This window comes from Otolemur garnettii, unplaced genomic scaffold, assembly GCF_000181295.1.
Source record: "Otolemur garnettii isolate 467f Iridium unplaced genomic scaffold, OtoGar3 scaffold00223, whole genome shotgun sequence".
Taxonomy (NCBI): Eukaryota; Metazoa; Chordata; class Mammalia; order Primates; family Galagidae; genus Otolemur; species Otolemur garnettii.
In genome coordinates, this window is record NW_003852618.1 from 981,938 (window position 1) to 997,823 (window position 15,886).

A 15,886-nucleotide genomic window follows, 5' to 3' on the forward strand; every position below is an offset into this window, starting at 1 on the left:
TAACTAACATTTTCAATATAAACACTGAACATGAGATACTACAACATGGCCTGTGGTCAGCTTTGCCTCTAAATATTCTTAACTTGGCCAAATGTTGCCACCCTTATTTACACAAATTCTGCATAGTATCCCCTTCCTCACAGTGCTCTTTTCTAAGTAGAAATTTTTCATGGATGCATTTGATTGGTAAAACCTATATCACACGCCTGAACATTAACTGCAAGGAAAGATGGAAAGTGAGTTTTTCTAGTACCTACCACGAAGAGGTAGGAGATACAAGGGCGAGCAGTAATCGCTATAGGAAGATTATTTAAAATATTCTGAGCAGCTGGCTTGGCGCCTGTGGCTCAAGTGGCTAAGGCACCAGCCACATACACCTAAGGTGGCAGGTTTGAATCCCCAGCCCGGGCCGCCAAACAACAATGACGACTGCAACCAAAAAATGGCCAGGCGTTGTGGTGGGCGCCTGTAGTCCCAGCTACTTGGGAGGCTGAGGCAGAAGACTCGCTTGAGCCCAGGAGTTGGAGGTTGCTGTGAGCATGATGCCATGGCACTCTACCCAGGGGGATAGCTTGAGGCTCTGTCTCAAAAAAAAAAATATTCTGAGCAGCCACAAATATGTAAAATATTCATAACCTCCAACACAATAAAGAGGAACATATCCCCATTACACAGCAATTTTTCTTTTTTTTTTTTGAGACAGAGTCTCAAGCTGTTTCCCTAGGTAGAGTGCCATGGCATTACGGCTCACAGCAACCTCCAACTCTTGGGCTTATGCAGTTCTCTTACCTCAGCCTCCCAGGTAGCTGAGACTATAGGTGCCCACCATGATGCCTGACAATTTTGTTGTTGTTGTTGTTATAGTTGTCATTATTATTTAGCAGGCCCAGGGCCGGGTTCAAATCTGCCAGCCTAGGTGTATGTGGCCAGCACCCTAACCACGGTGTTACGGGCACTGAGCCTACACAGCAATTCTATTCCTGGGTAAATTCCAAAAAGAAAAGCTAGATGCACACGTGATGCTCTCACACATGCACAGAAAAGAAGATGTCCAAGTGTAAAAGTAATTTACTTCATACCAATAGGAGAATGATGAATAAATCAGAGCATATATATAGATTGGAGTATATACAATCTATATGTGTATAGCAGTGAAAACAAATGATCTAGAGAGCTAGATTTGTCAACTTGGACAAATCTCACATGTAAATTGTTAATCAAAGAAAAATAGTAAAGAAATATGTACAATTACACAGAAAGAGAAATATATATACTACTTATAGATTTTTTTAAGTTATAGGTAGATACACAATCTCAAATATTCATGGAAATGAAAACAACTAAATTCTGGATAGCTTTTTCTTCTATAGATGGAGAGCTACATAGGGATACAATTTCTTATGTAGTATTTTATTTTGCAAACTGATCAGTAGATACACTGGTATTTGTTTTTATTCACACTTTTAAAACTTGCAATATTAAGGTTTCCAAACAAATATAAATGTGAACAGGGTAGACCAGGCATTAAGCCTATAATTGTAGCACTCTGGGAGGCCAAGGTAAGCAGACCCCTTGAGCTCAGGAGTTCATGACCAGCCTGAGCAAGTGAAAGTCTCTACTAAACATGGAAAAAAATTCGCTGGCAATTGTGGCAGGCACCTGTAGTCTCAGCTACTCATGAGACTGAAGTAGTAAGATCACTTGAACCCAAGAGTTTGAGGTTGCTGTGAGCTAGGCTGAAGCATGGTACTCTAGCCTGGGTGACAGAGGGAGACTGTCTCAAAAAAAAAAAAGAAGAAGAAGAAGAAGTGGACCGTTTAGGTTAGTTTAATGAATGACCATGTGCTCATTATCCTGTTTTATTAATTACCATCACAAGACAACCACCATCTTCAATCCCTTGCTCTCTGGATTATTTCAAAGCAAATCCTAGATATCATGTATAATTTCAACTGTTAATAATTCAGGATGTATCTCTAAAGGATATAGATGCTTACAATATTTTTGCAGACCTAAAATATTTCATAACTTAAGAAAACTGGGGAACTGACAGAAATGAATATAGGAAAATATCCAGAATATTATAGTGTAGGGAAAGAAGAGAAAATATTGAAGAAGGGGTAAGAAAAAATGAGATAGTCTAAGATATGTATAATTGAAGTCAAAGGAGAAGAGGAATCCAGTTATAAAAGCTGCGAAACTCCAAAGATAAAAATAAAATAATAAAATCTGCTCAATATAGAAGGTAGTTTACTATCCAATGAACATAGATTAGACTGACTTTTCAACAGATATGGTGGCAGCAGCAAGAAATGAAGTATTTTCAAAATGCTAAAAGAAGTGATTAACTGCCAACCTAGAAAATATCTTTCAAGAATGAAGGTGAAAATATTCTTCAAGAATGGAAGCAAAATAACAACTATTTCAGAAATTAAAAAAAAAAAAAACTTCAGATAATTTATTACCAGAAGAGTTAAAGGAAACACTAAAGGGTAATCTTCAGGAAGAAGAAAAATGATTTTAGGTTGAAGTTGAGGGCAGGGCACAGTAGCTCACACCTATAATCCTGGCACTCTGGAAGGCTGAGGCAGGTGAATCACTTGAGCTCAGGGGTTGGAGACCAGCCTAAGTAAGAGCAAGACCCTGTCTCTACCAAAAATAGAAAAACTAGCCAGGCATTATGGTAGGCGCCTATAGTCCATCTACTCAGGAGGCTGAGGCAAGAGGATCAGTTGAGCCCAAGAATTTGAGGTTGCTGTGAGCTATGATGCATGGCACTTCTCACTCACAGGTGAAGAGTGAGACTGTCTCAGAAGAAAAAAAAAGTTAGATTGAAGTTGATATGCATAAAAGAATGAAAATGGTAAATAATGATGTAGAACTAAATAAATACTGAATAATACAAGACTGATGTGGTTGCTCACACCTTAATGCTGGCTCTTTGGGAGGCCAACGTGGGAGGACTGCTTGAGCTCAGGAGTTCAAGACTAGTCTGGGCAAGAGAAGAGTAAGACCGCATCTTTACTAAAAATAGAAAAATTAGCTGGGTGTGGCGGTGCTAGTCCCAGCTACTAGGGAAGCTGAGGCAAAAGAATTGCTTGAGCCCAGGGGTTTGCAGTCACACTGAGCTATGATACCACTGCTCTCTACCCAGGGTAACAAAGCAAGACGTGTCTCAAAACACATATATGGAATAATAATTCTATTTCAAATAAACAACCCAATGATGAACTTCAAGGTACTAGAAACGCAAGAACAAACCAAACCCAAAATTAGTAGGAGGAAAGAAATAATAAAGATCAGAGCAAAACTAAATGAAATAGATAATAAAAACATTTTAAAAGCCTCAATAAAATAAAAAGTTGGTTTTCTAAAGGTAATATTGAGCTCTTCTGCTACTGCTGTGGGAATGAACACATCTGCCCTGCTATGAAAGGTTGGTTTTATTAGTAATTCTTAAATTTCAGACCATCCTTTGAGAAATATATGTGTGTTTCTAAAGCCATACATTTAATATGTTTTTAACCTATCTTGGAAAGGATGTATTGAATTTTAAATTGAAACTACTAGTGACTATGTGGAACTTTGTAGAAATCATCTGTTTGCATTTTTCTTATTACATTTACAGCAATATTAATTTGCAAAAAAATAAAGATAATATTGATAAACCACTAGCTAGACTAACCAAGAAAAATAATAAATAAGACCCAAATAAACAAAATCAGAAACAAATAAGGAGGCATTACAACACAGAAATACAAAAGATCATCTGAGACTAGTATGAACAATTATATGCTAACAAACTGGGAAACCTGGAGGAAATGGATAAATTCCTGGACACATGCAACTATCAGGAATGAATCAGGCAGAAACAGAAAACCTTAGCAGACCAATAAGAACTAATAAAACTAAACTAGTAGTAAAAAGTCTCCCAACAAAGAAAAGCCCAGAACCTAATGTCTTCATAGCTACATCCCACAAGACCTATACCAAAGAGCTAGTATCAACTCTCCTAAAACTATTCCAAAAAATAGAAGCGAGGTAATTTTTCCTAACTCATTCTATGAAGCCAGCATTATCTTGTAACCAAAACCAGATAGGGACACAACAACAAAAAGAAAACTGTAGGCCAATATCCCTGATAAGCATAGATGCAAAAATCTTCAACAATGTATTAACAAACTCAGTCCAATAGTACATGAAGAAGATAATACACCATAGTCAAGTGGGATTTACCCCAGGAATGTTTGGATGGTTCAACATACACAAAGCAATACATTTCCTATATTACATCAACAGAATGAAGAAAAAAATCTACATGATCATCTCAATAAATGCAGAAAAACATATGATAAAATTTAACATTCCTTCATGATAAAAATGCTCAACAAACTAGGCAAAGAAGAAATAGACCTCAACACAATAAAGGCTCTACATATGACAAACCCACCACTAACATCATACTGAATGCAGGAAAAGCTGAAAGCTTTCCTCTATGAAGTGAACTAGATAAGAACACCTATTTTCATCACTCCTATTCAAAATAATACTGGAAATCCTAGACAGAGTAATCAGGCAAGAGAAAGAAATAAAAGGCATCCAAATTGGAAAAGGCTCTACCAAAAACTCTTAGCACCAATAAATAAGTTCAGGAAAGTTGCAGGACACAAATCATACAAAAATTCATAGCATTTCTGCACACCAATAATGAACTAGCTCAAAAAGAAATCAATATCATTCATAATAGCTACCCAAAAAAGCTAAGAATAAGTTTAACCAAAGAGGTGAAAGACCTCTACAAGAAAAGCTATAAATCATTGATGAAAGAAATTGAAGAGGACATAAATATAAAGACACCCTATTGTAATTAATATTGTTAAAAAGACCATACTGCCAAAAGAAATACATAGATTCAATGAAATCCTTATTAAAATGCCAATGAAATTTTTCAAAAAAAATAGAAGAAATAATCCTAAAATTTGTATGGAACCAAAAAAGAGCCTGAATAGCCAAAGCATTACTAATCAAAAAGAGCAAAGCTGAAGGCATGAGACTACTCATGATTTCAAAATATATTATAATGCTATAGTAACCAAAATAGCATGGCATAGGTACAAGAATGGACACATAGCCCAATGGAATAAAGAACCCAGAAATAAACTCACATTTGTACAGCCAACTATTTTTAACAAAGGCACCAAGAACATATATTGGGAAAAGGACACCCTTTTCAATAAGTGGTGCTGGGAAAACTGGATCTCCATATGCAGAAGAAGGAAAGTACCCTTCTACTTCTCATCACATACTACAAATTAACTCAAAATGGATTACGGACTTAACCCTAAAACTACTAGAATAAAATATAGAGAAAACACTCCAGGGCATTGGTCTAGAGACAAAGACTTTTTGGCTAAGACCCCAGAAGCACACGCAGGAAAAATAAAAACAGACAAAAGGGACTATACTAAACTGAAAAGCTTCTGCACAGCAAAGGAAACACTAAACAAAGTAAAGAGACAACCTATTGCATGGAAGGAAAATATTTATATATTCATTTGGCAAGAGACATATACATATACAACATATACAACAGACTCAAACAACTCAACAACCATAGCACGCTGGGCACAGCACCATGGGAAGCCCAAATGGGAGGATCACTTGAGGTCAGGAGTTTAACACCATCCTGGACAACATAGGAGGACTTTGTCTCCACAAAAAAAAAATTTTTTTTAAGATTATTCAAGCCTAGCGGTGCATGCCTGTAGTCCTAACTACTTAGGAGGTTGAGAAGGAAAGATCACTTGAGGTTACAGTGGTAAGCTATAATCACACTACTCTACTCCAGCCTGGGCAACAAAGACAAACAATAAGAAAAAAAGAAAAACAAGAAAAAGTAAGTAATTGCATTAAAAAGTGGGCAAAGGATAGAAATAGACATTTCTAAAAATATATATAAAAATTCAACTTTACTAGATGAGCAACACTTTGCCAAAAATGATTTCACCAGTTTATACTCTCACAAACATTGTAAGATAATTATTATTGCTCCATAACCCTTGCTAACATTTGGCATTGTGAATACTTTTCTAGCAGGGGTATCAGCATTGGGAGTATAATTCCTTAAGAAATACCCAAGGACTTATCATATTGCTGTACGAAGACAGGCACTCTTACACTTTGCAGTTGAAAGTAAAAAATGACAAAAGTCTTACAAAGACCTCTCTTCCTCTCCTTCTTTACTGCAGCATTATTTGTTAAAGCAAAATATTGGAAAGAACCCAAATACCCATCCCTATGAGGGTGGTGGGGAAAAATGATAGTATGTCCATACAATGGGTTATTATATGAGTGTAAAAATAAAGAGGATTACTTTTGTGAACAAATTTAGAGTAATTTCCAGGCTTTTCTGTTAAGTGATAAAGCAAGAGTGCATGTAATATAATAGCTTTTCTGTTAAATGATAAAGCAAGATGTAAAGTGTCCATGTAATATAGTAAGTTATAAGGGTAAAAAGGTAAATATTTTTACAAAAGAAAGAAAAGAAAAAGTCAAGAATGGATGAGGAAAGAAGGAAGAAAGATGGAGAGCATAAATAAAACACTAATGAAAAAGGGGTTAGGGATTAAAGCAAAACTCAGAATATACCTTTTTACATAACGTTGATTTTTAACTAAGTAAATGTTTTGCATTTGTAAAGAGAGTTGAAAAGTAATGAAAGGAAACATTGAAATGGAATACAAACAGAAGCAAATAACCTTAAATGTATATCAATTTTATAATATAACCATATAGAAGAATTAATTCAAATGAGGTATCTATACAGTATTTCTGACTGTTCTCTTTAACGGGATATAATTCAAGAACAAATAAAACAAAAAATTTGAACTCTACATAGCAGGTATGTTGCTACTAGTGATTTACTGGTATTGTAATCTTTAAACTATTTTGATTATAAGACAGAGTGAATTCAGTGAATATATTGATGCTGTTAGGAGCCAGGGTTTTTACCATGGGAAAAAAGAATAAACAAATGTGTGGTGGTGAAAATGAAAAACAATTCTGTTGAGTTGTTTTTTAATAGAAAGCATCCTGAAAATCCTCATCACATGTATTCCAGCTCTCATCTATTCATAAGGTCTAAAAGCAATAATATATCCCAGTAGCAGTCAACGTATCCATTGCCCAAAACTCAGATGTTGGTTTCTGCATACCATTCTTCACTAATAAAAACTGTGGCTTCATGGAGCAATGGTGGTTTCAGGTCTAGGATAGCAAAGGATTAAACAAGCCTGGAATATCTCATGTGAGAAAATAAAGTGCACAAAAAATGCTTCAGGACTTACTGAAGCCAGTTTGAAAGGGTTCTAAATGACCAAATTTGAAATAATTGGACCATCAAAATAATAATGGCAGTAATTGTTTATAACATTGAATTTTAAAAGAATCCATGAATTCATTTTGATAAAATGAGAGACAGCAGGGAAAAGATATGGTTTTCTTTGTAGGGAATGACAACTGATAAACGTAGAAGGAATGTGCCTTCTTAGTATCTTCATTTGTTAAATGAAGCTAATTGTTCCTGATTCACAGGGTTGTTATGCAGAGTAAATAAACTAATATGGGTAAAGCACGAAGTTTAGGTACGATCATATGCCCCCCTAGCAGAAAAGGCGCCTCCAAGCTCCTCACTACGCTCGAAGACCGTACTCAGCGTAGCCACCACAGAGGTGTGAAAACATCCAGGCTTCCTAGAAGGAACGCAGCCAGAACCGCTGCGCCGCCGCGAGCGCGCCTCTGTGACGTACTTCCGGCCTTTGTATAGTTTATCATTCTCAGAGCTGCGGTTGCCAATGTTTAGGAGGTGGTGTAAACTGGGCTAGGTGGTACCTCCTCTCACTTATTCCTCCGTGAGCTTCGGATTCAAGCTACTGCTGAGGGCCTTCGGAAGGGCCGGTCTGTGCGCTGCGACCCCGGACTGGCTGTGGGGGAGCGAGGGCTTCTTGGCCAGAACTTGGCCGGGCAGGTGAGGGGCAGAGGAGGCTGCTCCGGAGCCTGGAAGGGCCATGTTGACTAAAGTCAGCGTCCTCACTCCCTACCCTTTTCTCCTGCTCCATGTCTGCTCCAGAGCTCTTCAACCTCTCAACCCTAGTGCTGGTGGCCCTCTGAACTCTTCCATATCCACATCTTATTAATATTATCTGAATAGATTCTATATCATGGAATGCTTATATTTTCCGATGTCTTATCCTCTACTGTGGACTTATTTTTGACAGTGAGCAGGGATAGCTTTAAAATATGCCACAACTTCTCTTAGTTTGATTCATGTTTATTCTGATTCACATAGTATAAGGCTCTTGCTGTCTGTTGATTTCTTTTACATGAATATTTAAGTAGCATGTACTATGTGTATATGCCAGCCAGGCACTGTTCTAAGCACTTTCCAAATATTACTTACTTGTCATAACTCTTGTGAGTTAGGCGCTGTTACTATATCGATTATGCATTCTCTTTTTTAACATCCAAGAAGAAAGGTCAAACAGCTGATAAGCAGTGTAGTCAGGATTCAAATCCAAGCAGTTAGACCCCCAAAGCCCATCTTTGCTGTGCTGACTCCTGAGTCTGTTTCCATGTTAGCTTTACAGCTACAACCCAGGAGGATACTTTTCTCATTTGAATGCAGTCCTTCTTTTCGACCTCAGTAGTCCTGGGCTTTTAAGGGAGGGAAATTGAGAGGGAAATTGATTTTTATGAAACCAACTGAACCACCACATAACCTCAAATGATCTGTGGGCAAAGCTCAGAGCTTCAGCTGTTGTCTGTGAATGAAAAAACTTGGACTTGAAACCAAGTGGAGCAGGTGGCAAATAGGAAAAAAAAAAAAAAGACATTTTTCAGAAGCCTGAAAGATTGAAAAAAAAGCAAAGTGTGAGTGGTTTGGTTGTTTAATCCTTTGAATCCATGGTGGGTTAACTGAGAAATGTGAGAGCAGATATTCTGAATTTACCTATTTGATATTTGTACCCCCAAATTTTCTCACTTTGGTATAAATTCATCAGACCCTATTTAAGCCATCATCATTTCTCCCTGGATCATCATCATAACTTCTCTTCCTGCTTCTTCTTTTTTTCATTGTCATTAACACAGCAGCCAGAGTTATGCTTTTATATTAAATGTAAGTAAAATGTCACCCCTCTGCTCAAAACCTCCGATGGCTTCCTACATCTCTTAGAGTACAAACCAGAACCCTTATATCAGCCTTTCATGATCCCTGCTTTATCTATCACTTTCCCTTTTGCTTTCTCTGTTCCAGCCACATTGTTCAATTAGCTGTTCCTTGAAGAATCCACGCAGGCTCCCACCAACAGGGACTTACACTTGCTGTTCCCTGTGCTTGTAACAGTTTTTCTACAGATAGCCGGATGACTTGCTTCTCATTTCCTGCATGTCTCCTCAGCTATTACATTTCCAGCAAAGCCTTCCCTGACTACATAAAACAGTAGCCTTTCTTCCTCCTTACTCCCTGTCTCCTTTACCTTTATTTTCTCTATGGCATTTATTACCACTTGACATACATTTAATTATTGTCTGTCTCCTGTGTTCCCTTTCCTCATCCTGTCACCTCTACTCCCCACTTACAGATGGCAGGGTAACATCAGAGACTATGAATTCTGAAGTCAGATTAGCTGAGTTTGAATTGCAGCTTCAACACTTAACTACCTGTGACTAACTTGGACTTTGGATGAGTGACAAACTCTTTGTGTCTCAGTTTTCTCTGTGATGCAGAGATAAAAATTGTATCTTATCCATGCTGTTTGAGGAGTAAATAGAGATATATGTCATCTAGAACAATGCCTGGTACACTAAAAGCACTGTAAATGTCACCTATTATTAATATTGTTATTAGAGTATAAAACCATGGCTCGGTGCCCATAGCACAGTGGTTACAGCGCCAATCACATACACCAAGGCTGGTGGGTTCAAACCCAGCTGGGCCAGCTAAACAACAATGACAACTGCAACAAAATATAGCCGAGTGCTGTATGGGCACCTGTAGTCCCAGCTACTTGGGAGGCTGAGGCAAGAGAATCGCTTAAGCCCAGGAGTTTGAGGTTGCTATGAGCTGTGATACCCTAGCACTCTACCGAGGGTGACCTGGTGAGACTCAAAAAAAACAAAGAGTATAAATCCATGAGATAAGGACTTTGGGGGTTTTTTGGTTTGGTTTGGTTTTGCAGTTTCTGGCTGGGCTGGATTTGAATCCACCACCTCCGGCATATGGGGCCAGTGCCCTACTCTTTTGAGCCACAGGCACCATCCAGGACTTTGTTTTGTTTGCAGCTATAGCTGCAGGGCCTAGAACAGTACCTTGGAATATGGTAGACTCTGAAAATATTTGCCGAATGAATGAGTGGTATATAAAAAGTTTTGAAGGAAAAAGGATAATGTGGTAGTTGTAGTGGTGATGAGTTAACCAAGAAAAGTGGAGGAAAACCATGAACTCAAGGACCCTATCTTTAGAGGAAAAAGTCCTCTCTACTCATCCTGGGGTGGTGATTATAGTAGTCAACCAAACCAAAGATGTCAGAAATTTGTGGAGTGGAGAGGATTATGTCGCAGGTTACCCAGAAGGTTGTTTTCTACGCTATAATGTTTTCCCTTTTGATAAACATAACCAGTAGTGACAAAATGAATCTAACTTCTTCTAGTTGTAATGTGATCAAATGTTCACTTATGATTTAAATAACTATCCTTAGTTATTTAATTTCATGATGCATGTCAATACCTAAGATTACTGTAGGGTAATTTTTATAGTGAATTATAATAATTCTTCTTAAAAACAAGTGATGATTCATTTGTGGGTCATAAAATCTATGTGGTAGGTTGTGGACTTTTTACAAATGAAGTAGGATTCTTGGGAGGCTGAGGCAAGAGGATCACTTAAGCCCAAGAGTTTGGGGTTGCTGTGAGCAGTGATGCCACAGTACTCTACCCAGGGCAACAGCTTGAGACTCTGTCTCAAAAAAAAAAAAATGAAGTAGGATTATAAATAATAGCATTTCTCATAAAGTAAGGATACCAGTGTTTTGTGAAATTATTTAAATTATTTGTGTTTATGGGTATATCTTGTATATGCACAAATATATATTCACATACATATGTATGTGTGTTTTGGGTTATAATGTAAACTACATCTTTTTTCCAGAATTTTTTTAAATTTCAAATTAATATAAGGGTATACAAATGCTTAGGTTACTTTGTTTTCAATTCTGAGGTAAAGTTCAAGTTGTAGTTGAGCCCTTCACCCAGAGGTCGTGCTGAACAGCCTTACATTGTCCACGTTAGGTGAAATACCACTAATCACCCTCCCTCCTCCCCCGCTCCCTGTCTTTCCTCTCCTCTTCCACTTGCTAGACTATATTTGTGTTTTTTCTTTTGTGTGGGTATGTGGTTGTTTATATATTGGTTTCATATTATTATTGAGTACATTGGATACTTTTTTATAAAATATTTCCTGCTGAGGGTCTTGGTCAAAAAAGTTTGAAAGCCTCTGCCCAAAAGTGGTATTTATAAATCACTAGGTCACATAATTATTTTTCTTTCAGGAAATTGTCCAATGGAATCTAATCATATGTATCCTCATATTAGTCTGAAAAAAAAAACCAGAAAATTGCCTTCATTAATTACTAGCCTAGTTAAGATTGTTCATAAACTTTAAGTGATCATAGACATTTGTTTTGTTAGTGGTAATTGTAGTTTACATAAAATCACCTACTCTCTACCTTAAAGGTGCTTCAAAGAGAGTCTCCAAGAAATTAAAGACCAAGAAAAAGCTCAAATTCTACTCTTATTTTAAAATATTAGGATTAATATTTTTCATTTTAATGTCTCTGAGCCAAGACCACTACAGTCAACTGCTTTCTGATTTTGCCTTAGTGCTTAGATCACTAGGATATTCGTTTCATTTTTATTGTTCGGGGGGGGGGGGGGCAGGGTTGAGGAAGAGTCTCACTCTGCTGCTCCAGCTAGAGTGCTGTGATAGCAGTCTAGCTCACAGCAACCTTGAACTCCTGGGTTTAAGCAATCTTCCTGCCTCAGCCTCCTGAGTAGCTGGGACCCCAGGCACCAACCGCAATGCTTGGCTGTTTTTCTCTATTTTTAGTCGAGACAAGGTCTTTCTTTTGCTCAGGCTGGTCTCCAACTCCTGAGCTCCAGGGATCCTCCTGCCTTGGCCTCCCAGAGTGCTAGGATTATAGGCATGAACCACTGTACCTGGCCTAGGATATTCATTTAGTCTTTTGAAACATAAGAAAAATAAAAACTGGTAATTTATAATACTTGAGAGTTTATTAAACTTTGTGCTCTTTATCCATGATTTTATTTTATCTTTATATCAATCCAGAAGGATTGGCAATGTCGGTTTTAGGATTCCTATTTTATAGATTGAGGAGGCTAAGGCTCAAAACATGAAGCCCAAGACTGGAGGGAATACCTGGAGGATCCTGTTTTAATCCCAGACTCTCCATACTTCAAATGTACATCTCTTTCCTCCACACCTCATCTAACTAGAGGGCCTCTGCCTCTCCTCCCAAGAGCATTTGTTGTTAAGCTTCTCATTTTGTCTTTTTACATTACTTTCCCTCCATCATCTATTTTGTTTCCCTTTTTTTCTTGATTCTTATTGTCATTTGTGACCACTTGGGCCCAAAGTGCTTGTCTACCTTCATTCCACTAAAAACTTACTATGGGTCTAGCATCTTGCAGTTCAAATGGAAACCTAGTATATTCATGCTGATTTGACCTATTTCATTCAGAATGATCAAAATGATTTTGCCCTTGAAAAAAGGACAAAAAAACTATGAGCTTTTTTTGTTTTATTTATGTTTTACTTCCCATATTATCTGTATCAGTATTTGCAGAGTCCTCATCATAAGTAAGCATTCAGTCAGTATTCTTCATGAGACAAAGGAACTGATTTTAGTATAAATACTCCCAGTCTCAGCTGTCAAGAGGTTTTCTGCAGTTTTATATTTTTTTCTTTGCAAATTATTTTTTAGATCTCAAGAATTCCAGAAGAAAAGAACCAGGAAGAACTATCAAGGATAGATTATTTTTCTGAATAGTTAATTCGGCCTTTAATGGCCACAACCCTGGCCCTTCAGACTGCAGATATGCAGGAGGAACCCCTGACAGTGAAGGTAAAGGAAGAAGAGGAGGACCATTCCTGTGGGCCAGAATCAGGCCTGTCAAGAAATAACTGTTATACTGCAGAGATCTTTCGTAGACGCTTCAGGCAGTTCTGCTATCAGGAGACACCTGGGCCCCGGGAAGCTCTTCGAAGACTCCGAGAGCTCTGCCATCAGTGGCTGAGACCAGAAGTGCACACTAAGGAGCAGATCCTGGAGCTTCTGGTGCTAGAGCAGTTCCTCACCATCTTGCCAGAGGAGCTCCAGGCCTGGATGAGAGAGCACCACCCTATGAGTGGAGAGGAGGCCGTGACTGTACTGGAGGATTTGGAGCAAGAGCTGGATGAGCCAGGAGAGCAGGTGGGAAGATGGAAGAATAAGGGTTTGTATCTATAGAAACAAGAATGGGTTTCAGTGCAACAAGAGAAAGAGGAGGAGGAAGATGTCTTTGTAACCGAATTTATCTGTTGTAGGATTTTAATCTCTCTGCCTCTTTTTTCCTTTGCCAGCTTCTTGGTCCTTCCTTTTCTATCCAGTGGCCCTGAGAATGCCTCTTTGCAATGTTCTCTCTGGTATTTGGTTCCCATTTGTCCCTAATTTCTACTAGGTCCTGACCCATGCTCATGAGGAGGAAAAGTTTGTAAAGGAGAAGGCAACTCCAGGAGCCAATCAGGAATCATCAGGTGGCCAGTTCCAAACCTTGGAAGAGCAGCTTCCGTGTAATTTGCAAGAAATGTGCCCAGTACAGGAGATTGGTGAGGATTAGAATTTTCTCAGGTAGTTTACCTCATTCCTTGAATGTTTACCAACTCAACACACATACTTAGTATCTGCTATATGTAAGGCACTGTGTCAGGTACTTGGGATACAGTGACAATACAGATTAACATGATCCCTTATCTCACATAGTTTGTAGTCTGGTGGGAGAGGCAGACAGTTAAACAAGCAGTTATGATACAGGACATCCTCTCCCTTAGTCTGTGTATAATTGTTTTAGAGTGGGAAAATAAAACAGAAAAAGTGGCTATTTATACCCTTCTCCCCACTCTCATGGCCACTTTTTTTCTTTTGTTATGAATGTTACCTTTCATATTTTATGTTATCTTTCATATTATCATTATTTCAGATGGCAAGGCTAGGACTTGGAATGTGGAATTAGCCCCAAAGAGGGAGATTTCTAAGGAAATAAAATCTCATGTACAAGTTTCTGGAAAACTGAATGGTGATATTTCTCAGATGACTGAATGTGGAGACATCTGTGACCGTGAAGGCAGATTGGAAAGGCAACGGGTAAGCTCTTCAGCAGACAGACCCTATATCTGTGGTGAATGTGGAAAAAGCTTCACCCAGAATTCTATCCTTATTGAGCACCAGAGAACACACACGGGTGAGAAGCCCTATGAGTGTGATGAGTGTGGGAGAGCCTTCAGCCAGCGGTCAGGCTTATTCCAGCACCAGAGACTACACACTGGGGAGAAGCGCTACCAGTGCAGTGTCTGTGGCAAAGCCTTTAGCCAGAATGCTGGGCTTTTCCATCACCTCCGAATCCACACTGGGGAAAAACCTTACCAGTGCAATCAGTGCAATAAGAGTTTTAGTCGACGTTCTGTCCTCATAAAGCATCACAGAATTCACACTGGAGAGAGACCTTATGAATGTGAAGAATGTGGCAAGAACTTCATTTACCATTGCAACCTCATCCAGCATAGAAAAGTGCATCCTGTGGCTGAACTGAGCTAGCAGCTTGGAACAGGTAGGGCAAAACTGCCTGACATCAGACCACCAACCAAAGTAGTAAGGATATTGTTTTTACTTTGTCTTGAGAGAACAATAATAGTTTAATCTGTTAGCATAGAAAGTTCCAGGATCCAGGAAATGCCCTTTGGTATATGCTGAGAGAAGGATAATAATATCTTAGGTACATCTGTCAAGTTCTCTGGTGGTCAAGTGACACCCACAGCGTTGCAATACTGAATATGGCTGCTTGTGTTGTCTTCCTCATATGTACTGTAGACCTGATCTCTCACACACACACCAATGCAAGAAGTTTTCTGGAATAATTCAGGAAAACGTACTCATCCTAGTTTTCTTAAAGCTTTTATTAAAAGTTTAAAGATGATTATATGTAGCCTGAGAAGAAAAAATGTCAAAGGCAGTTCACTGGATATGTAAAAATTAATTTAAAAATAATCATAGTAAAATTTATAATGTAAACCACCTGATTTCTTTCCATTCACATAAGATATGATAATTTTCTATTTAACCTACAAAATGGAATAAATGAATCCTCCCATATAAATGCACAAAAACCTTCTCCCTATAAATTTTTAGTAATTTAGCTTTCAATCAGGAACCGAGGAATTGAAACAGCCATATGATGTTAGCAGCTCATAGCAAATAATGGCAAATCATAAGAAATAATGGTGATGATTTTAAATTTGTATAGAGGCCAAGAAACTTAGCTAAAAATCTGATAGCTCACTTTGAAAATGTACGCTTCTTTCTGTTTTTCCCATAACATAGAATAAACATTTTTGGTTTTTACCTTTTTCTTCTTTAATCTTTTGTATAGAAAATTTCAAACATATACAAGAGTAGAGTATGATCAGTCACATTGATTGAAAACCTCAACGCTTCTCAGCATGCTCTCTTGTTTCTTTCCCTTAACACTGAGTAACTCTTATACCTAGAAGTATAGA

General features: G+C 38.1%; 1 protein-coding gene across 1 annotated transcript; it reads left to right on the plus strand.

The window, feature by feature from the left end:
* Nucleotides 1-7,808: 7,808 nt before the first annotated feature.
* ZSCAN23 (zinc finger and SCAN domain containing 23) lies at nt 7,809-14,946 on the plus strand. The gene is made up of 4 exons (XM_012812780.1): nt 7,809-7,910; nt 13,059-13,547; nt 13,795-13,942; nt 14,314-14,946. The coding sequence occupies exons 2-4, from the start codon at nt 13,140-13,142 to the stop codon at nt 14,925-14,927; spliced, it is 1,170 nt and encodes a 389-aa protein (XP_012668234.1). The 5' UTR covers nt 7,809-7,910; nt 13,059-13,139; the 3' UTR covers nt 14,928-14,946.
* Nucleotides 14,947-15,886: the final 940 nt, after the last annotated feature.